This window comes from Gadus macrocephalus, chromosome 22, assembly GCF_031168955.1.
Source record: "Gadus macrocephalus chromosome 22, ASM3116895v1".
NCBI lineage: Eukaryota > Metazoa > Chordata > Actinopteri > Gadiformes > Gadidae > Gadus > Gadus macrocephalus.
Genome location: NC_082403.1, coordinates 16,701,752 through 16,724,495, shown reverse-complemented (window position 1 = coordinate 16,724,495; position 22,744 = coordinate 16,701,752). Strand labels below are relative to the sequence as shown.

Sequence of the window (22,744 nt, the reverse complement as noted above, 5' to 3'; positions counted from 1 at the left end):
TTGTTAACTTATCAAAACGCATTGTACAATAGGAATAGATTAATATTAAACATACCTAATTGAGCCGATAAGGTATCACCTGCAAGGGAATGAGAACATGACGATACAAGCTGTAGCTCTAATCAATCCTAAAAACTGTTCAAAGCAGTGCTACAATGTATTCTGTTGTGCAGAATGCCAAAAAAACGAAATCATGCCGCCTCATAGTTTATATCTTTTGTTGAACCAAATTTCTCAGTCATTCAACAAATGTCAGGGTTTGTATTAGCAGATCTTAACCATGTTATATATTCACATATCAGTCAAAGATTAATGGCAGATTTTCTTAGTATTCATATTTCAGTATCAGTGAGTAATAACTAATAATAAATACGTTTTTCAGTCGAGTGATTGTTGTAGAATCCTCAGACTGAGGGAGAGAAACAGAAATAGATTGAAACGAGTACCTAGAGAACATTTAACAAGACCCATTAGTATAGCGAAGAATTGGAATTGATCCAAGACACACTGGACACACCTTCTACAGACTGGGGCCAAGTGCTCCCTGCACTACTGGGACCAGTCCAATTGGAGACGCGGAGTGATTCAAATTACCTTTCAGCTAACTGGAACTAAAGTGGACCCTCTTAGATAGGAGTCAGAACACCATGGGCCAAGCGTAGGTCCTGCAGTCTGAAGGTAAAGTTGATGCATTCTTCAGCTTTGAGCAGGTTGTTTCAGATATAATGTTGTTGTCTTGTGTGCTAAAGGCCTATGTCTCACCAATGTATCTCGTTTAACTATGAGCCTAACACAACCTTCTTAAACGCACTTTTTTGAAAAACAAAAGCTGGGCTAAACGAGTTAGCCACTCGCTGTTAGTTGAAACACATACAAAATCAAATTTAAATTGATAAGTGAGTAAGTAGTGTGTCTTTAATGTTTTTTTTTTTTTTCGACAAGATATCTTTCATTCTCTCTCCTAATTGTTGTTTATTGTTTATAACTCCTCAAAGGTTTCCAAGACAGCAGAAAAAACAAAAAAATAAGTAGCCTACCCATCCTGACTTACAACTAAAAGGGAACACTTCCAGGCTCAAGAAGCATGGATTGGAAGAGCCTTGAGGGTCTGCTCAGTGGGGCCAACAAGTACTCCACCATCTTCGGGCGCATCTGGCTGTCGATCGTCTTCGTCTTCCGGGTGATGGTGTTCGTGGTGGCGGCAGAGCGCGTGTGGAGCGACGACCAGGCCAACTTTGACTGCGACACCCGGCAGCCCGGCTGCAAAAATGTCTGCTACAACCACTTCTTCCCGGTCTCCCACATCCGCCTTTGGTCCCTTCAGCTCATCTTCGTCACGTGCCCGTCCTTCTTGGTGGTTCTGCACGTGGCGTACCGCGAGGAGCGCGAGCGTAAGTACCGCATCAAGTACGGCGAGCAGGCGCGTCTCTATGACAACACGGGACAAAAGCACGGGGGGCTGTGGTGGACCTACCTGTTGAGCCTCTTCTTCAAGACGGCCATCGAGCTGGGGTTCCTCTACCTCCTCCACCTCATGTACGACAGCTTCAAGCTCCCCAGGCGCGTCAAGTGCGGCGTCAGCCCCTGTCCCAACGTGGTGGACTGCTACGTGGCCAGACCCACCGAGAAGACAGTGTTCACCTACTTCATGGTGGCCGCGTCCATGGTGTGCGTGGTCCTGAACCTGTGCGAGATATTCTATTTGATCACCGTGCGCCTGTTGACGATGAAGCGCCAGGGTACAGTCCGCACGGCTTCGAAGAGGATAATCTCTGAAAAGAAGGATTTGATGTAAAAAAATTGGTTTTGATCATTTGTATTGGTTTGGGGGATAAAAAAAAAAAAAAAGACTGCATGACATGCGAAGACCTATATGGTCTACACACGCCTACTGGTGATTGTCTTTTACAGTGTCAAGATTTCGATATTTCAATTGTCATATCACATTAGAATATAGGCTACGTACAGTATGCATGTGGCATGGTCTATGAATAACTGTATTCCATGTTCTGGTATTCTAATTTAAACTAAGGGCACTGTTTTAAAGGAATATAATTAAAACAAGGTGCATTGATTTAATGTGTGTTATGTCAGCCCTTGCCACTTCAATGCTCAAAAATCCAATTTATATTCGCTGTAATCTTCAAGCTGAAAATAAAACCAAACATAAATTGTAATGTTTTGAATATCAACACCTCATTAGTGCCTTTCTTAGCGTCGGTGACCCGCTAGGGATATGGATGCCTTTATTTGTAGGATAATAACGTCCGCTAGGTGGCGACATAGAAAAGCTAAAAGACAACAGGGTTACATCAACGTCTTCTCTCACTGTTGGACTGTATTCAGCATCAAAGAATCGCTCAAGAAATGATCCAGCCCTCTTCTTTTATTGCCTCTTCCCATATTTCGTCATACTATAATGTATATCAGGCCTATGCATTGGGTTGTCATGATACATACACCTTTCCCCATTTATTCAGCTTATCTCTTTAAGATTAATTAAAAATACTTACGAACGAATTAAAGCAGCTTGACCTCTAGGCTTAAGGTGTTTTATGCATGCTTTCTTTATATTATTCGACCTGAGTGACATTGGCATCCTTACCCCAGGGTTGGTTAGATCAAATGGGAGGAGCGTCATTTAGTAAACAGACGCACCTGGGCTCGTTATGACGCCGACTGTTCGCTCATGCAGAAGCTACACTTGTTGTCTCCTTTATACAGCAAAAGTCGTGAGAAACCACAGCGCTATTTTATGCCGGACGGATGAAACCCAACGGGATGGCGGTGAAAGGTAAGATCCTACATTAATCACATAGGCCTATTGGTTCTTATTGGGAAGGAGCGGTCATTTGCTTTGGGTGGAGCGATGGGTACACGCGGGTTTGATGAACGTGTATTTGATAGACGAACTTCTTGTTTATAAACGTCAAGGGATAATATGTATCGTCTTCCAACATACGATGGATACAATTTTGGTAATTATTTTGATTTGTTTCACTATTGGCCTAGTTTTGAAAGTGTCGTGAAATTGTCTTGTTATTTATAAAACAATCACTCATCTACCTATTCTTTTTTAAAGTATTTTCATTTTACAAACTTTTAAAATGATCCCCTGTGTGAAAATCGTATGCTATATGATAAAATATGAAGATGACACCAATATAACAGACCATGGTGACACCAAATGTAAAAGTTAACACATTCCGAACCATTACGACTACTCATTCTGTATAGGCTTACATCATTGAAAATGCACAGCAGAGCAGGACTTCGACCTAAATACCAGGTTAATCATTCATTTCCATGACATCTAGGCTGTGGATTTGACCTGCCCCTCGGATTCCGATCGATAAAACAAAAAAAGACAGATCAGCTGTGTGTGTGTGTGTGTGTGTGTGTGTGTGTGTGTGTGTGTGTGTGTGTGTGTGTGTGTGTGTGTGTGTGTGACAAAACACAGATTCCCAATGAGTCTTACTTTCATGGGATTACACACTGATAAAAAATACCAAGAGTATTGCATTACATTAATATTTTGTCTGTTATGCCACCAAATGATACACACTGCACCTTTCAAAATAAACTCATTCATTTTCATCCCACACTTTTTTAGCAAATGTCTACAGATATATTGCATGCGTCGGAAAAACTAAAAGCTATAGGCTGTAGTTATCAACTCTTCCACAAACGTTAGTATTTAAAATGTATGTCATGTAGACTTTCTTTCTTTTTTACGCAAGTTTTAGTTTCTTATAATCTTTCTGACTTATCTCTACCACTTCCTACCTTCATCCACATATTCCTCCTCACCCCTTGTTTCTGCAAAGATTATTTTCTGTGGTATTTCCTAACAATGATAGGCATGCATTGTGCCAGTCTGGAGGACCCCAAGGCTCTGATGAGGATGGGCCTGAGCGTGATTCTGATCGGCCACGTCAACTTCCTGTTGGGAGCACTGGTGCATGGCGCGGTGCTCCGCCACATCAACCTCCACAAGCAGGCCCGCGCCATGGAGTACTCCATCTCCAACGTCATGGCCCTGAGTGCCGGGCTTGTGGTGAGCCTGCCGGAGGAGCCTTGTGTGTTTTCACATGTTCCCGCTCTTTTTGACTCCGCAGTGCTAGGCGGAGGGAGTGTCATGATTTATAACGTTATACCTGTCTACCGCATTGCAATCTCTGTTCACCTACTTCCTATGACCGGTTAACAGTCACCATAGCGAGAAGAATTAGAACAAAAACAATTCTGGAGTTTTGGATGAATTCGTGACTGTGTCTTTGTCTTTGTAATACTCAACGAAATACAGTTTGGCACCCTCTAGCAGCAGTTAGTATTTAAATGCATGACAAAAACACAATAAGACAATGAAGACCAAATGACAGAAATGGTTAAAAAGAATAATAATTATATATTGAATGAAAAATCATCCCTGTACATATTGTGCCCATCAAGTCCAATCTGTTATATGTGTGTGGAGGGGCGGGCAGGGTTGTGGGTGTTGGAAGCGACTGCTCCTGGTGGAGAGTTGTCCTTAGTGCTATGTTAGGGGGATGGGGAGGGGCGGGGCAGAGGGTGTGATGGAGGCTCCAGCTCTTAGGGAAAACTGTTCCTCAGACTTGTGGTGCGGGCCCGCAGTGTACCTCTTCCCTGATGATAGGGGGACAAACAAGGTGTGTCCAGGGTGAGTTTTATCTGTGCTTATTGATTGCTTATTGCCTTCCTCTTCAGGCGGTCACCACACACACAGAGTCCAGGTCTGGGAGCTCAGCACCTTTTTAGATTTTTTTTGCTGACCTAACCACCATGTCCAAGTCCAACACACCACACACTGCAGCCTTGGCAAAGGAATTTGCAAAAGGGTATCCGAAACAAACAACGTTTATAGCTCTATCTGAAATCCTTCCCTCTCTCTCGCCAGCAAGGCAGATTGAAAAACGGGTGGTTTGACGTTGTTTTGCAATCATGGTGAGAGAGAGGACTTCTAAATGAGCGATATCCATTTATGTTACATGGGTTTAGCAGCAGGAGATGAGAGAGGGAGGAACTTCAAAAGGAGCGATATCCGTTTCTCTTGCGGAATATAAACCGTTATGTTTCGGAAATTGCTTTGGCAAAACTGCAGTGTGTGTGGTTTATTCTCCTTGTCTTCGTTGAACTTCCACTCGTCTTGTTCTTATTCTTCTTGCTCCCGGGACTGTTAACACAGCTATGGAAGTAAATCTGTGCCATCGGGTTTTGAAAATAAAAACACATTGAATTATAAGCACTGAATATTTATGCATTGAAATAATAACCTATCTGAATTTTTTGCCTATGAATTTAACTCTTTACATTTTCAATATATCATGTTCACCTTTATTTTTCAATGTTAAAAAATTCAACGTTAAAATATTCAACTCAAATATTTTCAACGTCCAAAAATTCAGTCCGTCAAAGTCACCATCAAAATTCAGCGTACGAAATTCAGTGTTAACATCCGGGGACACAAGAAAGAGCAATCGATCCTAGATGCTAGATCGCGGTCAAATGAGTGTGCACTGCGCGTCGTTGGATACCTGACTCTCTCACGCGGGATGGCAAAACAGATTTTGCCATGTCCAACGGCAACAGCAGCAGTAATAGTGCTTCGGTGAGTACATTTTTCTATATATATATATGCCATTCGTATGGGTTGTTTCTGTAAGATTCAGCAATGGACAATACTAACGGACACTTATACATAAGAAGGACGTCGAATTGAAAAATAGGGGTAGTTCGGAATTTTGGACATAGAGCCTGATTCCCAAGTTAGCCTTGGTGTTCTTTATCATTGGAGACTAGGCTAGCTAGGCTAGCCACAAGTCAACGGGCATATTTTGATGCTGGTTTATAACGTCTTTATTGAAGATTTCAGGGGTACAGTTGTAACAGTCAGGTTTATAATATGTAGCGCCACTAGGTGGCGCCTCCCTCTTCTTCACGTACAGTGAAGAAGTGCGTGCTCTTTCGCTCGGCTAGAATAAACAGCTGTATATACGATCGAAGTCTCCCTTTCTAATATGAGTTATTTAGTTACTGATTTGTTGTAGGCAGGAATCCCGGACTTTCCATCTGTGTGTTAAATATAGTGCCGTGGAGACCTGGTGTGGTATGGTCAAAAGCTTATAGTATACTAAAAGTACCGTGAGGAGAATCTCGCATGTTGTCTCCTTCATGCTAACCCTGACCTACTGTACCATCGCACGTTACACAGTATGTGGATAGACCAATTGGCTCTATCAAATAATGCTCCCACTGCAGAATCACGTTATTTTACACCACTACTCACCCCATGTACATTGTTTTATAACGTATACATTGAATATTTCAGGGGTGCAGTATGTGCAATGTATGTAATGAAAAAAAATAGCACTTCAAGAAAAAACATAAATAATCAATTAAACTAAATAAATAACATAAACTACAAAAGTGTAGCAAGTATTGTTAAAACTTGTATATATTTGTGAATGGGATTATGCATGGGTTTATATATGCAATAGCTAATAATTATTCAAAATATCCAATAATACAAACATTTTATTTTGAGTTACGTTATTTCAATGCATAGATATTCAGTGCTTAGAATTCAATGGGTTTTTATTTTCAAAATCCGATGGCACAGATTTACTTCCATAAGTGATGCACAACACTGCTTAGAGGGCTCAAAATGAACACTCGCCAAACTGGGTAAAGTAGTCTTAAGTTATTGAGTCCACCCGCCACTTTGGCTGGACACATCTTGTCCTTCAGCTGCAGAGAGCTGAGAGCAGTCAACAGTAGCCTATATAGACACATTTTGAAATAAGCCATGGAAGAACTACTCCAAAAACATTCACAACAATCTATTTAATTTATCCTAGATTGTAGAAATATGTATAGTAATTAATTGAATAGGCTGTGTTCAATGTATAAAGTTTGGTTTTAATTAAAAGGAAATGTTCTAAAAATGTTTATCATTATTATGATAATTATGTGTATAGATAAACAATATACGGATATAGATATTAATATTATTGTTCTATGGGCCAATGGACCAAGATGACATGCTCAAAGGTAATTAGAGTGAAATGCAAGGGTTATGGTTATGCAAGTTCACACTGTGCTACAAAATTTATTTTTATGCTACTGAATTTTTGTGCTTGCTGGCACCAGTGCTACCACTTAAAAAAAATAAGCGAACAGCCCTGGATATGCATTTATAGTTCTTCCTTAATGTATTTACTGTTTTTATATTCTTGCTTTTAACAGGATGAGTTGGATGACACTGCACAGGTCTGGAACACACACACCATCAGGCCATCGAAAAACCTTAACGTCCCCAGCGGTCGGCCGAACGTGATGTTTGCATTACCTGAACTCTATGGGACAAGAGACTTCCTTTCCCCAATTGAAGATTATGATTTTCAACTGTGCAAAAATGAATGTATCTTTCGCCAGACCAAACCGTGTGATCCAGATCTATATGAACTATGCAACATCTTTATGGCTGAGTCCAATCTCACTCTAGCAACAGATTCATATCAGGCAGTGAATTTGTACATGCACCTCAGAGAGGCCATCAGGGCATGAGTGTAGGTCAGACGTGTTTAGTTGTGTCGAGCTTGGAAGTGGCAGGATTTTTTGGTCACATAAGTAATTCACCTTGCTGTCCTTTTCCTTTATAAGTTTCCTTTAAAGTCATAGCTCAACATCTCTAGCTTTTGGCAAATGTTATATTCCTTTAAACGATAGTTTAGAAACACAGAAATGAGGGGGGGCTTTATAGACAAAGCCTGTAAAAAGTAAATCAAATGTGTATCAATTTCAGAACTTTACTTTAACAAATGTATCACTTTTTTCAGTTAGAATTGTATTTAACAAAAAAGGGAACTGGCTTCAGTAACTAAATGTGAATACTTATTCTGAGTCTTTCATGATAGAATATCATTGGATTTCAAATGATGGGACCAAAAAAATGTATGTATCTATCGAACTCTGAACTTCTGATGGCCAATCAGTACAAATATTGACATGTTACCGACAGAAAAGCATTTTGAAATTATCTGTGCATTTACAACCTGTCGTTTCAAATACTGAGAGAACGACAACACACGCTATTCATGTTTTTGTTGAGAATGGAAGATTTTTTATTACTGTAACTATATTGCTATCCCGTATGTGGAACTCTGAATAAACAAAAAATTGCCAAACAAGTTTAGTGCTGTTTCCTGATTTTTTTTCTCCATATTTTTCACTGGCCACATGACCTAGATGAAAAACTTAATGAATTAATAATTGTACTTGTTCAAGAACAATTGACTTAATTATTCTTGTAATCAAACTAGTATTACTTTTCATACCATGACAAGTTCCTGCAGTCTTCTTAATGTCACATGATGTTGCTGTGGTGTCAAGACAGCTGATTGTATACAGCAGGGGGTGCGGTCGTCCTGCCGGTTCAAGTAGGATAACCTGAAACCTGTATAAAATCAGCTGTCTTGACACCACAGCAACATCATGTGACATTTAGAAGAAGACTGCAGGAACATTTACAATCAAAACATGTCAGGGTATGAAAAGTAATACTAGTTGTATTATTATGTACACTATATTATTATCTACACTAGTTTCGTCGTCTGAGACGTCTCGCCCTTCGTGACACTCCTCTGGGATCGAGCTCTTTCAACAACAACCGCACATCCTCTTTCCTCACACGCAGTCGATGCTCCCTGCATTTAGCGTACATCCATCGGTACCCGTGAAGCTGTCCAGAGTAGGCTACTGCAGTTGGTCGCTAATAAAATCCACCAGGACCGACAGGTCAGAGTAGCCTACGCCTTGCGGCGAGAGTGTCCCCTATCTCACAGTATCCTCTTCAGATGTCTCTCACTTATGTGGAAGGCGTGCCTACTGGCAAGTATTGATTTGATGTCCGAATATTTGAGGCCAAGCTCAAAATAAACATTGATAAATCCCCCAAACTCCATCGTTGTGGTTGTTAGTTTTTTCCTCTGACCCGAATGACGCGACCACTCGTTTGACCGCGATCTAGCATCTAGGATTGCTCTTTCTTGGGTCCCCGGATGTTAACACTGAATTTCGTACATTGAATTTTGATAGTGACTTTGGCGGACTGAATTTCTGGACACTGAAAATATTTGAGTTGAATATTTTAACGTTGAATTTTTTAACGTTGAATTTTTTAACATTGAAAAATGAAGGTGAATATGATATATTGAAAATGCAAAGAGTTAAATTCAGAGGCAAAAAATTCAGATAGGTTATTTCAATGCATAAATATTCAGTGCTTATAATTCAATGTGTTTTTATTTTCAAAACCCGATGGCACAGATTTACTTCCATACACAGCTCATAAGTAGTAAAGGAATGGAACATCTGTTACTGTTCATTGTCAAGTGTTGTCGCTTTTGAATATATTTATGTCATATTTAGAACTCTATAAAATATTGAATTGCATATTTCATGCAGAACAAAATTACCATTTCAATTTCTTCAATGAAACCCTTACAAAAAAGATCAGTCCCCTAAGCAACAAAAAAAAGTTTTTGCATTACAAATTCAACTCTGAGCTGAAAGTAATTGGACTCGTAGTCGTTACCTGCTACATTAACGAATTCTGGTAAATGTTACAATGTTTCCAAAATCCATGACACCGTTCTCAGCCAGCACACTGAATCGAAACATTAATAATTTTTTTCACCACATTGCGTTTATAAAGAGTCCCAGCATGAATGCGGTTTCATTGTGTCTTCACACTTTGTCCCCTGTCTCCAGGCCATCATCGTTGGAATTCTAGCGATCATTCTGTCGAAGAACAAGAGCGACAGGAAACTGGTTGGTATTTGATTTATGCATATCTTTATTCAGTCATTATAATGATAAACAGAACTGTTGGAGAACCAGTTTTGACAGCAGACCCTGGTCTTCCTGTTGCCTTTTTAAAACGGCTGAAGCCAGGACCAGCACATAATCAAGATCTGAAACGCACCTAATGTCTTGAGGCTCAGCATGCCTCTGGGTGCGGTCATTTCGAGCGGGATATGATCCCTAGTAGATCCCTTAATACAATATTAAACCAGCCCATGCTGTAGAGCTGGAATGTTCCCTCTTCCTTTCCGCTCTCTGTTCCTTATGCGTTGTTTGGTCTTGGAGAGCGGAGGCATTGAGAATAATGAATGAAAGCCCCTCCCAGGTAGTTTCTGTTCATTGTATCGCTGCCTATATTCATGACGTCGGCTCCGGTGAAAACCTGATAGTGTGTCTAACCTGTCGTAGCCGGTTAGTTACCCTGCCCAGTGATACACAAGGTTTGAAGAAAATATGATTGTGGTATTATTGCTTTATTGTCTACAGCTGACACATCATCGATCTCAGGCTGGTCACTGATGATTAATATCCTCTGACACATTCTTCTTCCATTATCTTTTTATTATAATCTTTTATTATCATTAATCTTAAGGAAATGAATCACTATTTGTGAATAAAATATACCAGCGAAACTGTGTGTGTGTGTGTGTGTGTGTGTGTGTGTGTGTGTGTGTGTGTGTGTGTGTGTGTGTGTGTGTGTGTGTGTGTGTGTGTGTGTGTGTGTGTGTGTGTTCCTCCCCACCAGACATGGGTGCTGTTCGCCCTCAGCCTCTTGGCGTCTCTGATGGGGGCGGCGGCGGCCGTGGGCCTGCTGCTCTCCGTGGTGAGAGCCATTGTCCATGGTGGGCGGAGCCTGCTGACCCACTGCCGCTTCCCCGACGCTATTGGCTACTCCAGCATCACCAACGAGTGCCCCTTTGACCCCACACGCATCTACGTAAGTGTGTGTGCGTGTAACAACTACAGCATTATTTGGTACCCACACCATATTTTAAGTTGTCTATCTTTTTACACAATTTTCACAATGATTACAATTTAAGTTCTAGAAACAATCATCAAATGTTCTTAACATTATGTAGTGGAGAGCGGGGCACAAACGTATAAAGTTTTTTGAAAATACTTTTTAGTTTGACTTTTTATTCAAGGAAAATGAATGTCTATGCTATGATTACACTTATACATATTTCTGGAACATTACAGTCTGTAACAATTCAACAGTACATAACCCAAGTCAAATGTTACAACCTACCCTACAGGCTGGGTTAGTTATACCCAAAGTAGAACTAGATCAAATTCTTCTTGTGGTGGTTTAAAAGTCGATGCAGACTTGCATATACATTTACATTTAGCAGACTTAAAACTTTTGATACAATTCACCCATATATTACCCAAATAATATTACATTTTTTATTACATTTGGTTTGGTTATATCTCATATTGCCGTATGAGGTTCAACCTCATATGCTGATTTTATATATTGAACTTGCCCTGCTGGGTGGACAGAATATGTTTGCTTTGCTATTTCTAAGAGCTGCGATGCCAAATCCAAACTTTGCTACCTCATAGTAAACAAAATGGTGACTCAAATGGTATGCACTTGGATTTGCAGACATATACTGCAAACACTGTTAGCACGTTAACTTTCAGGTGGATAAAACCCTCTTTCTATCTCCATCAATTCTTCTTCAGTTCCCATGGCATTTGGCTCAAACGAGGAATAGCACACAGTGGGGATTTAACAGGAAGCTTGTTGCTGAAGCGCTTAGCCCACTAGAACAAAGGTCAACGTTAAATTGAACACCGCGTTAAGATATCCCCCATGCACCCAAAAATACAATCTCCTCATGTGTGAGTGGACGTCAATTGGTGGCTCCGTGGCCAGCACCATGTTAATAATGACGCCATGATATTGGCAGAAGGGCACTAAGATCATCTGCTGCCAAAAGTGTTGCTGTCGTTGGTAGCTGGTGGCGTCCACCCACAGCTGTCCTCCTCCGTCCCTCCCACCCCCAGAGCACCACTCTCATCCTTTGGGCGCCCCTCATCGTCACGTGCCTGGTCCAGCTGGTGTTCTGCTCCAAGTGCTTCGCCGCCTGCATCTCCTTCCTGGGCCTGACCTGCTGCCCCGGACCCCCAGCAGACCACCACCGGGTGGTGAGGCACGCACACACGCGCGCACGTGCGCACACGCACAGTGTGTGGGTGTAGAACTCACACACGTGTGGGTAGAAACTCACACGCAGTGTTTGTGTAGGACTCGCTCACGGTCACGATGACGGTGCAGTGCACAATGTCTGAGATGAGGTGCTGCAATCCACACTAGAAGCGGTCCGGACACGTTCCGGCTGAGATGTGGTCAGCGACATCACAGGACAGGACACACAGTTTTTCCGCCTCGAGGATCACCAATACATCATCCATATTTCAGCCGTTGACTCCTGACTGAACTCCGGACTGACTTTTTGTAACGTTAATGTATCAATCGGCGGGAAGTGTAAACTCATGAATATTCATAGACTATGCTACATGATAATGTTGGACAAAGGGTAGGCTTCTAGCTTAAAATGACTAAGGCTGTGTTTCTGTGAGCCTGTAGCAAATTCTACGTCGTAATTGTTGTAGTATTCAACCATTAGCAAGGTGCCACTGATTAGCTATTGATACCATAGATAGACTGTATATTACCCTGTTAGTGAATTGAATAGGGGTTGATGTGAGCTCATGAATATTCATGATCAATGCAAACTGATTGGCTGTAGAAGTGTTCTGAGACAAGGCTGCCAACCAGCAACCTTCAAAAATAGAAGAGGCAAGTATCGTTAACATAGTGCCAGTTTGGGGACGGTTCTGTGCCGTGCCGCGACCGTAGCCAGTCGAATAGCCTACAATGACTAGAATGGTCTCTATTGTCTGCGGCAATACAAATAAATAAAAACGTTTTAGTGCTTTGACGCTTCTGAGACGGATCTGGTGGAAATTGGCCTTTAAAGCATTGGACTAGTGAAGTGTCACAATATGTTGAGATGGGTTTTATATCCCTGATATTTGTGTGCAAGTATGCTCGGGCAGCATGGATTATTATTATCATTTCTGTTTGTCTCTGCAATTTTTTTTTATCCCTTGTTGGATAAATTGCACCAATCAAATTGGGGAAAAAAAGTGTGTGTGTGTGTGTCATCCTTGAAAAGCCACTTAGGTAATGAAGGTGCTTCGGCCCGGGTACTTTGCAACCAACTGCAGGCTTCCTATTATTTATTGAAACACTCAAGGTAGGCTTGTCATTCCAACCTTCACGTCCTCGTACGCCCCCTCCCCTCTCCCTGCGTTCCAGATCGATGCGGTACGAACTGAGGAGCTGCCCGCCGCCGCCGCCGCCGCCGCCGCCGCCGCCGCCGCGCCGCCCCGCTACACCCCGCCCCCACGCTACGCCCCGCCTCCGAGGCGACCACAACAACAACAACAACCAACAATACAACAGCATCGGCCGCAGAATTATATGGCGCCGCAGTTTCGCAGCCTTCCTCCGACAGAGAGGCAGCGCGGGCCCCCCCGCAGAGCGAGGCCGGAGGAGCGGGGGGTGGGGGGGGGCCCGCGGGGCCCCGAGCAGCACCGGCTCCTGGACAGGGCCACCCTGGACCGATCCAGCTTCTGGGTCTAGCTTCTTTTTCTTTTAGAGGCCAGTTTGGGAGCACTCCAACAGCTGTCAAAATGGCCCATAGGTGCAAGTGCAGTGGAAAGGAGGTGCAGAGGGTGGACCTGAACCCCACCCTGAGATTGAGTCGTGGTCCGTAGCGACGGGACGGCCGACCTGGAGCCCTTCCAATGTATCTTGTTGACTGTCGCAGTATGTCGGTCTTCAAAATGTGCGAACTCTGACCTTTAGACAGTTGGCACGTCAACCTGTTTACTTTATAGTTCAACGTGTGTGTGTGTGTGTGTGTGTGTGTGTGTGTGTGTGTGTGTGTGTGTGTGTGTGTGTGTGTGTGTGTGTGTGTGTGTGTGTGTGTGTGTGTGTGTGTGTGTGTGTGTGTGTGTGTGTGTGTGTGTGTGTGTGTTTTTTAAACTTAAAAGCTGTTTTTTAAATTTTCCTTGGTAATCATGAGGACAATTTTATGGACTAAGGACTGCTCAGTTAGAAACTGCTTTTTTTTTTCATCCGTACAGTATTATTGTGAGGTCTTTGTTCATATTTATTACCGAATAAACATACATGATCGCCTACTTTTCTTCAGTGACTTCGCCAAAACTTTTCTTCTTGATCATTTCAGCATTGTCTACAGACACTTCTTTTCATTTGATCTTGTACAGTGCAAAATGTGATGGTTGGCGGTGGCCAGACAGGACTGACTAGTCACAGACACAATGAGGTGAGTGTTGCTGTGAACTGGGCTGACTAGTTATATACACACACGTGTTCACACTCTGATTGGCTGACAGGTTGTGGTTATCAGAGGCACCTTTTACAGTGCACTGCTGCCACCCAGCTCCTGTCAGCGTCTTGTTAATAACGTAGGCTACTGTGGCACAACCTTGACAGCAGGGGGAGCGGCATCACAGATCGTCACTGTCACGTTTCACCTCATTCATCGGGCCCCTGCAGGCACACTTTACCCAAGCTAAATTTAAACTTCTATAGCATGAGCGTTTTTTATATCTTTCGTTTTTACTTTAAGAAATGGGAATTTCTTCTAACTGTAAAAATAACAACACCTTTACGGCCATTGTTTCATATTTATTTTTCTTTATGTAGCGTACTCATTTATTTAACTAACAAATGATCAAAATACAATTTTATTACTAACTGCTCGTCAGTTTTTCGCTCGTCAACAGTACAGTAAATACATTTTGAAAAAACACCCACGCGTTTTATCTTTGAAACACATCAGGTATATTTTGTCCAACAGAACAACCATGACATCCTCATGTGTGGTTTTCATGCAACAGAAGAAAGGAAGTAAGGTACAGGGATAAAGAAGGCTGTTATCCAACACTAGGTACCAGAGGCTGCGAGAATAGAAAATATTCAGTAAATAGGCGAAAGGCAGAACTGTTGTTCCTAATCCTGCCAGCAGAGGAGAGTGACACTACGTGGATCTCAAAAGCAAAGGTATAACTGGCAGGAAGCTCAACCCGGTCCGAGTCGGTACAACAATCTGCATCTTCGATTTCTATTCGGGTCGCTACAACTAGCAGGTTGAAAACACCTTTACCCGACAACATACGCGGAGCAAATGGGTAACGATAGCATTTATTACATTAAATAAAATCGCCTCATTAAACTCCTTAGTCAGCAGCCGGACGCTGGTGAATAGGGGTCGTCATAAGAGCCACACAGGTGTCTCTCAAAACACTAATTATAAACTACTATGAACCATGGCCCGGGTAGAGGACTAAACTAGTGAGGATAAGTCTTCTACGAGGGGCAAGGAGCAGTTCCACAATGAGTGTTATAAGGTGCACCTGTGTAATCCTAGGAAAACACCTCCTGTGGAAAGGGTCTATTATGCCAGGCCTACAAAAAGGCTACAGGGAAGTGACGTAGGAGCCCTTATCAAGTTCTGTCTGTCAGTGGAAAGCGAGGGGTTGTGGTTTTCTCTGCCCCAAAGCATAACATGTTATCGTTTTCAGTGCCTGGTACAGTGCTTAAGATAATGCAGAGCTAGAAAGAGAAAACAGCTGTGCAGTAGCTGTTTTTTATCTTTGTTCTTCTTCATTTTTGTCAAAGGATCATGCAGTTGTGAGAAGTTACAACTAATTTAGTTTACTACTCAAATAACTTTAAAATACTTACAAATCAAGAAACAATACAACATGATAATACTGTAAAAGTCAGCCTTGAGCATTCAGTGCATATTCACATGCGTACACACAGACACACAATTTTAAACACAACCATACTTTACAAACACACAGCTCAAATGATATGTGCTACTGATCAAATGCATTACGGAATCTCCTGATACATTTTTCTCCCCAAAAAATCCTCACCTTTCTAACAATACTGACATGTGATACATCAGCCACATTTTGACAATTTCATGAATGAAAAAGAGTTCAGTCTTTCCCTCTTTGTCAATCGTTTCCTGTTGTCAGAGAACTGAGACAAGGTCACCTTAAAGAAAAATATCTATGCCAAAACCTAATAATGAAAACAAATAAATAAAAGGACGAAAATGAAACAGTACAAATAATAGTAAAAAAACAGCAACATAAAACCACAAATAAATGTACTTAAAGTATTAATCAACATCCCTTAAAAACTTTCCAATGGGATCTTCAGGCCCTCTTTTCCTCGTTGAAAGATCATTCAGCTGGAAAATCCAATCTTCTCCCGGGTAAGGGGAATGCAGTTACGAGCTGCACTCGGAAAACTATGCTACATACCACTGCCATATTTATGCCACACATTTTTTGTTATTTTTAATAAAATGTTTGGATTCATGGATCCAAAAGTGGCAAGGAAAGGCTTGCCTTGGAAGATAAAACAGCATTGTGTGTGTATTGTAAACACCTATTGGGCCATGTATTGGCATATTCCCCAGAAGCAAAGAAATCTAACTAAAAATATAAACAACAGATTTTGTATCCTGTGTTTGCCAGTGGACTTTGCCTGGAATGGCGGTATAGTGAAAAAGAAGTGTGACGGGGGGAGAGAGAGACAGACAGCATGAAAAAAATGAATGCAGGACTAAAGGGAGAGAGGGAGAGATGGAGGACGAGAGACCATAGCATGCCTCAGTAACTGTCCATGTCCTTTTCTTAAGTTGCCTTATGTTGCACGGAAACGCAAATCCCAATATTTCCTTAAGTAAACCGATACATATATATGTATATATATATAATTTCTTCCTCTGTCTTGTACATTACAAAAAGAGATCAAAAAGAAACAAGAACCCATCATGCATTGATTAGTGACTGTTTCCATAGCAACGAGATGGGGCTGGGCAGAGGGGTTTTGGGTGGGGGGCAGGCTGGGCTGGATTGCTTGGGGATTGGGTTGGGGGGGGCGGCAGGGGGGGGGGGGTGCTTCTGAAGTGGCCTCAGAACTGAGAGGCTGAGCTGGGGTCGCACTGCAATAGCCGGACGATGGAGGGGTCGCTTTTGGCACCTTTGATGAACTCTTCAAGAGACAATTTACCTGGAGATAGAGAGAGAGAGGGGGCGAAAGGGAAAAGAGACAGACAACTTAAGCATGTGGGGGGATCCATCCTGGCTGGCTAGATGTAGTGACCCAACCCCCTCTCCTTCCTCCTGCATCCGTCATCCCCCCTTCATGGCCCCACTGGCGCTCACCGTCGTTGTTGAGGTCCATCTGTCTGAAGATCTTGTCTGTCCTCTTCTCTGGCGTAGACTCGTCCTCTGGCATCTTCATCACAGAGGACACCATTTTGTAGATCGCCTAAGACAGCGGAAAAAAAGTTGTGAGAGTCGTCGGGCAAGAAGAGTACAAGCCAGCCCCACGGGGACGCCCGTCCGGAAGGGTTTGTTCTGATGCCCTCTCTGTAAAGACGTGTTGTAGAACGACTGTGTAACGGTAAGGCTGCCTGTTGGCGGTTCGATGGCCAAGCGATATTTCCTTTGTTTTACAACTCCCTTCTTCGAGTCTCCCTCATCGACGAGAGAATCCTCTCGGGCAGCGGGAGACGGCGGGGCGGCGGCGGCGGCGTCCGCAATCGATCCGCCTCCGCTCGAACAGCCATCATCTCCCTCAACCCCACACTCACTCAGCCCCCCCCCCCACGCCCATCACCCTCCTGAGGCCCAGTCCTGATGGTTTCAGTAACGGTCCGATGGCCTTCGCCAGCCCGCCCCCTGCCCTGCTGGGAGAGGGCGGGGGTCCCAAATGCATGGAAGGAGCAAAGGGAAGAGAGGGATGAGGGCCATCTGGTTTTATTCTGTTTTTGAGTCTAACGTGCAGCAGTTTCGACTGGGGAGTGGAGACTTTGTCACACACACATGAGTTGATTAGGGAAGGAAAAATCACTTTGAATATAAATAATTCACTGAATCAAAACATTGAATCTGTTCATGGAGTTCTTTTTGCATTTCAGTTGAAACCGACCCATTTCACACAAAGTGAGTGAGCAAATCATGCCATTCTAATATAATAGAGAACAACTGTAACCACAGTTTTTTGCCATTTGAGGGAAGCCAACTGTGGAGTTACGTTTAAAGAAGAGTCGACTGAAGTCTGTTTTTTGACTATTGATTTGAATATTATAACAGGCCCATCTAAAATATTTTAACATTTACATTTATATCCATATCTACCTCTTAGAAGTTAAGTTGACAGCGCCTAAAAAATTTGATTGTTGACTATTGAGAACTCCTGACGTCATTTAGCAAGCTTTTCTGAAACAATGGATAAATTATCCAGTATTTTTTGATTAATTTATCAACTACATTGATAAAGCTTGATAGAAGTGAACACGTTTATAAAAAGGGGGAAAAAAAATATCCCGTATTTAACACCCCTTTAATGTTATTTTTTCATGTCCTTGCAATGCCCATTAGACCGCACAAATCTGAATCCAGTGTTTCCGTAACAGAGATACGTTTAACTCCCCCTTCTTCACCCCTCACCCCTTCCTCACCCTGCATGCAATCACACAATGAGTCTTCTCTCATCCACTGGTGCGTAACCTCAATGGGTTCCTGGATAATCCCAGTATTCTGCACACTCAGGGATAAACGTTGGTTAAATTTAACTCGCTAATCCTCCCGACACAGTGGCGAACACACAGCCAGGCGGCCACTACAGCCAGGCTCTGGCCCAGCGACCACGGGAGCGCCTCCAACTGGAGCCCTATTCATTATTTATTTTCATGGCCTGACAGGCCAGTGACCTAGTGTGTGATACAGTGAGTGTTTTGATGCAGACTGCAGTACATCGTGCTGCTGTATGCGATAACTCCAGAAGGGTGTATTTTGGACACTCTATTGAGTCGTTGATGAAGAATAACTTATTTTTTTAGGACAGTAGTAAAGAATGTAGAAACGCACAGCTAGAAAATGTCATTTCCTGGAAGTGAAAGTCTGCCACGTTTTTCTCTCATGACAGACGGTTGAATCACTTATCATTATTTGTTGGGAGGTTGTTCTTGTCCTACAGCCCAATGACGTATGTAGATCTCCTTTTTTCCTGCCTCAAATGGGGAATTCTACCAATCTCGTTCTACCAATATTATAATAAATACCGTTAGGGCTGCACAATATATTTTTTCAGCATTCTCATTGCGATGTGAGCATGCACAATAGACTCATCGCAGGGCCCTGTGATGTTAAGTAAAGCTTATTAACGCCAACGCGTCATGTTACATATGGCCTGTCTTTTAAACCGGACTCTACAGTGCAAGCACTCAGTGCTTCACTCGCATTTGCAAGCAACAAATTAAAGGCGAACGAAAGTATAATGTTTGTTTATGTGTTTACATCACAGGTTGCTTTAAAACTATCTGCACAGTCAATCATGAATGCGTGCTGCCAGGGGAACCACAAGCAGACTCCATACATTACCATGGTATTGAGCTAGGAGCGCAGAAGTTGATCAACAGTGAATAATGAAAAGAGCATAGCAAACTACACAGACATGTCTATTTCCACGTGGAAGCCAGCGAACGCCAGTGTTTGCTGTTGTGTAGGATGAGTTCCAGGCATCCCCTCCTGTATGGGGCATCTCTTATACCATCGACTGTGTATCATGCAAGCCATATTTATAAATAACACACTATTATTACGCATAAACGTAGGTAATTCGTTGTTTTTAAGTCTTTGTCCCTAAGTCATTTGCATAAAAATAGTTGATGCATTAGTTATAACTGTTATGACGTTTGTAGGCAGCACAAATGTGTCCAAAGGCTAATAGACTTACTAAAGTCTCCTGCTGTTAATTACCATGTTTAACGTTTTAAGGTAATCTACAGGGCAGTCTAACATCAACTGCACTTGATATTAATAGTTTGTAATGTTTTATGAGTATCAATGTCTATCAATTTGTATCATAACAATTTTCACAATAACCACACATCAGAATTGTTTTAATGTTCTACATAATCATCGTTATATAGCCGTATCTTTTTCAGAAAAAAAAAGGTTCCCACCCCTTGATAGACAAACTATAAGTTAGTTACCAGTTATCTTTTCCCATTATCGCGCAGCCCAGTAACCCATCTATTCCCTTGTCCTGAGTGCACACAAATCCATGATGCAGTTGTCATGGAATGACATTTTTTTGTTGTCATTCAGACAGCTATTCTTCACTTGTATCCGTTTCTTTTACAAACAATGTCACGATGCACTTACATTTACATTTGTTACGCAATATTGATTGTATGCCTCGATTGTTCTCAGCCTCTCATGCTGCCAATTGTACCGTCTGTTTCCTGACCAATCTTGATCTTGATCTTGTCGATGTGGACTGGGAATTTGGGAAATTAGGTGTTGATGAGCTATTACCATACTTATGAAATGGGCACACCTTCTTCTGAGAAGGAAATTGAGTTTGGAGTATTTGAATATTGGGAAATTCAAAAAATGCCATTGTGGTTTTGATTTGTCTGACCTCTGTTTTTCTATAAATAAAAACACATATTTTGGGCTTGCAGTTTTCAAATATAAGTACCACCTCATATTTATTTACAAAATGTAATATTTTTAAAAACATGCGTTCAACCCTCTCTAATGGCCCTATCACCACCATCCTCCGCCTCCATGATTCTGGCTGAACAAGCTGTTTGGCTTTCCAATGGGGGTTAGCACAAATCTCTTTAATCTTGTCCCCATCCACTTTTAATAATTCAATTATTTATAATTCCATTATTTTAAGGTTGAGTGTTTGAATAACTTTACTTGTAGGGCTTCCCCGAAAACATAACGGTTTTCCAAACAAATATTTGAATATTCGTAGAAAGAACAAAGAAACTGAAGGTAATTCATAGTGCTTGTACTTCCCTGCCAGATTTTAACAGGCAGAGAAGACTTCTGTAGAATTGTGTGCATATCAACAGATTTTCCTTTCAATTTCTGCCCTTCGAACGTGTCTGTTCGGAACAGTGTCCTCCTGTTTTGCAGCATGCAGCTTTTTTCGAGAACCGGCTCTGTCCAAACAACTTCAAACTCAACTGCAACTTCAAACTAAACTCAGCTGCAGTCATACATCCGCCAAGTGTGAAGTATATTAGAGGAAAGGTTGTTGAGAAAATCTTGAGTTCAATGCAGCCTAAAAGTTCCAGAAGACGCACAGCTTCAATAGCATGAGAGCAGGCCTACTTCCAATAATCAGAATATTGGAATATTCAGGGTCTGCCGGAGTGACTTGGTTACCCAAAAATGTCCAATGACAATTAAATGTGCAACAGCATGCCGTCGAGATTCAGACCAGGATCCATCCATGACTCTACTTTGTAACCCACAACATCACCTCTGATCTAATTAAGTTGTTAACGGGATCGGTTTTCCTTCTCATGTCTCTCTGGCCGCGCCCTCACCTGTACTATCTCCAGCATTTCATCGCGGCTGATGTAGCCATTGCCATCCAGGTCGTACATGCTGAACGCCCACTTGAGCTTCTGCTCCAGCTTGCCACGTGACGTCACGCTCAGCGCGATGATGAACTCCCGGAAGTCTATCGTGCCGTCGGCGTTGGTGTCGAACGTGCGGAAGACGTGCTCGGCGAACTTGGAGGCGTCGCCGTACGGGAAGAAGTTGGCATAGATCTTCTTGAACTCCTCCACGTTGAGGTTGCCGCTGGGGCAGTCCTTCAGGAAGCCCTGGTTGTTGAAGAAGAGAGGAGAGGAGGAGAGGAGGAGAGGAGGAGAGGAGGAGAGGAGAAGAGAGGAGAGGAGGAGAGGAGAGGAGAAGAGAGGAGAATGGAGAAGAGAGGAGAATGGAGGAGAAGAGAGGAGAATGGAGTAGAAGAGAGGAGAATGGAGAAGAGAGGAGAATGGAGGAGAGGAGAGGAGAATGGAGAGGAGAACAGAGAGGAGAATGGAAGAGAGGAGAATGGAGGAGAGGAGAGGAGAATGGAGGAGAAGAGAGGAGAATGGAAGAGAGGAGAATGGAGAGGAGAACAGAGAGGAGAATGGAAGAGAGGAGGAGAGGATTGGAGAATGGAAGAGAGGAGAATGGAGAAGAAAGGAGAATGGAGGAGAAGAGAGGAGAATGGAAGAGAGGAGAATGGAGGAGAGGAGAGGAGAATGGAGGAGAAGAGAGGAGAATGGAAGAGAGGAGAATGGAGAGGAGAACAGAGAGGAGAATGGAAGAGAGGAGGAGAGGAGAGGAGAATGGAAGAGAGGAGAATGGAGGAGAGGAGAAGAGGAGAATAGAAGAGAGGAGAATGGAGGAGGGGAAAAGCGAAGAGGAGAATAGAAGAGAGGAGATTGGAGGAGGAGTGAACGGAGGAGAGGAAGGTGAAGAGGTTCAGATAAAGCAGTAAATTACATGAACATATGACACTCAAGGACACGTGTCATTTCAGAGCAATGTCTGAGCCTTCAGTAAAAGCTGAACCTTTTCTTACTGCGCTCTCCCCATGTCCGTGGTGTCGAGTGGTGACACTTAACGTGATGTTATCTTGACGTCTGATTAGTTACCCCACCTGCATTTTTTTTCTTATGAGTGAAACGCTGGCTCAGCATATCCCAGCAAATTACGTGCAGCGAATGCTTATGGAAGTATTGCTTCTGGTGAACAGGATGAGGACGGCCCTTCCCGGCCTGTTCGTCCTGGTTTGGACTGCGAGTGGTGCATGGCAACAATCGCCCCGCAAACATTGGCTTCCCAGCCTCTACCTCTGATGGATCTCTCACACTCCTACACAACGTCTCCAAGCAGCATGTTCTCAGTGTCTCCTTGTTACCTC

General features: G+C 42.6%; 3 protein-coding genes across 7 annotated transcripts in view; 2 read left to right on the top strand and 1 right to left on the bottom strand.

Moving 5' to 3' along the window:
• The first annotated feature begins 199 nt into the window (after positions 1-199).
• LOC132450866 (gap junction beta-3 protein-like) lies at positions 200-3,443 on the top strand. The gene is made up of 2 exons (XM_060043037.1): positions 200-678; positions 996-3,443. Exon 2 carries the CDS (start codon positions 1,085-1,087, stop codon positions 1,793-1,795), a length of 711 nt encoding a protein of 236 aa, XP_059899020.1. The 5' UTR covers positions 200-678; positions 996-1,084; the 3' UTR covers positions 1,796-3,443.
• On the top strand, positions 2,636-14,106 carry LOC132450862 (keratinocyte-associated protein 3-like). Of its 2 annotated transcripts, XM_060043033.1 has the most exons (6): positions 2,636-2,794; positions 3,861-4,057; positions 9,793-9,852; positions 10,631-10,822; positions 11,899-12,039; positions 13,217-14,106. In XM_060043033.1, the coding sequence occupies exons 1-6, from the start codon at positions 2,767-2,769 to the stop codon at positions 13,541-13,543; spliced, it is 945 nt and encodes a 314-aa protein (XP_059899016.1). In that variant the 5' UTR covers positions 2,636-2,766; the 3' UTR covers positions 13,544-14,106. The 2 variants fall into 2 exon arrangements, with proteins under 2 accessions (XP_059899016.1, XP_059899015.1); XM_060043032.1 differs by lacking the exon at positions 2,636-2,794 and having other exon boundaries at positions 3,429-4,057.
• Positions 14,107-14,660: 554 nt separating this feature from the next.
• The window catches only part of LOC132450867 (hippocalcin-like protein 1), a 36,536-nt gene continuing 28,452 nt past the window's right edge, over positions 14,661-22,744 (bottom strand). For all 4 annotated transcript variants that reach the window (XM_060043042.1, XM_060043041.1, XM_060043039.1 and 1 more), the window contains 3 exons: positions 21,372-21,653; positions 17,179-17,284; positions 14,661-17,023 (listed from right to left, as the gene is read on the bottom strand). In XM_060043042.1, coding sequence (XP_059899025.1) covers positions 16,926-17,023; positions 17,179-17,284; positions 21,372-21,653 — 486 coding nt within the window. In that variant the 3' untranslated portion in view covers positions 14,661-16,925. The remainder of the gene's footprint in view (positions 17,024-17,178; positions 17,285-21,371; positions 21,654-22,744) is intronic.

What these genes read in the sequence shown, in the direction of transcription:
- LOC132450866 (XM_060043037.1), top strand. Translation starts at nt 1,085, where the DNA reads ATGGATTGGAAGAGCCTTGAGGGTCTGCTCAGTGGGGCCAACAAGTAC.
- LOC132450862 (XM_060043032.1), top strand. Translation starts at nt 3,707, where the DNA reads ATGTCATGTAGACTTTCTTTCTTTTTTACGCAAGTTTTAGTTTCTTAT. An exon ending in CCCTGAGTGCCGGGCTTGTG is followed by an intron (nt 4,058 to 9,792) that starts GTGAGCCTGCCG and finishes CCCTGTCTCCAG; the next exon opens with GCCATCATCGTTGGAATTCT. An exon ending in ACAAGAGCGACAGGAAACTG is followed by an intron (nt 9,853 to 10,630) that starts GTTGGTATTTGA and finishes CCTCCCCACCAG; the next exon opens with ACATGGGTGCTGTTCGCCCT.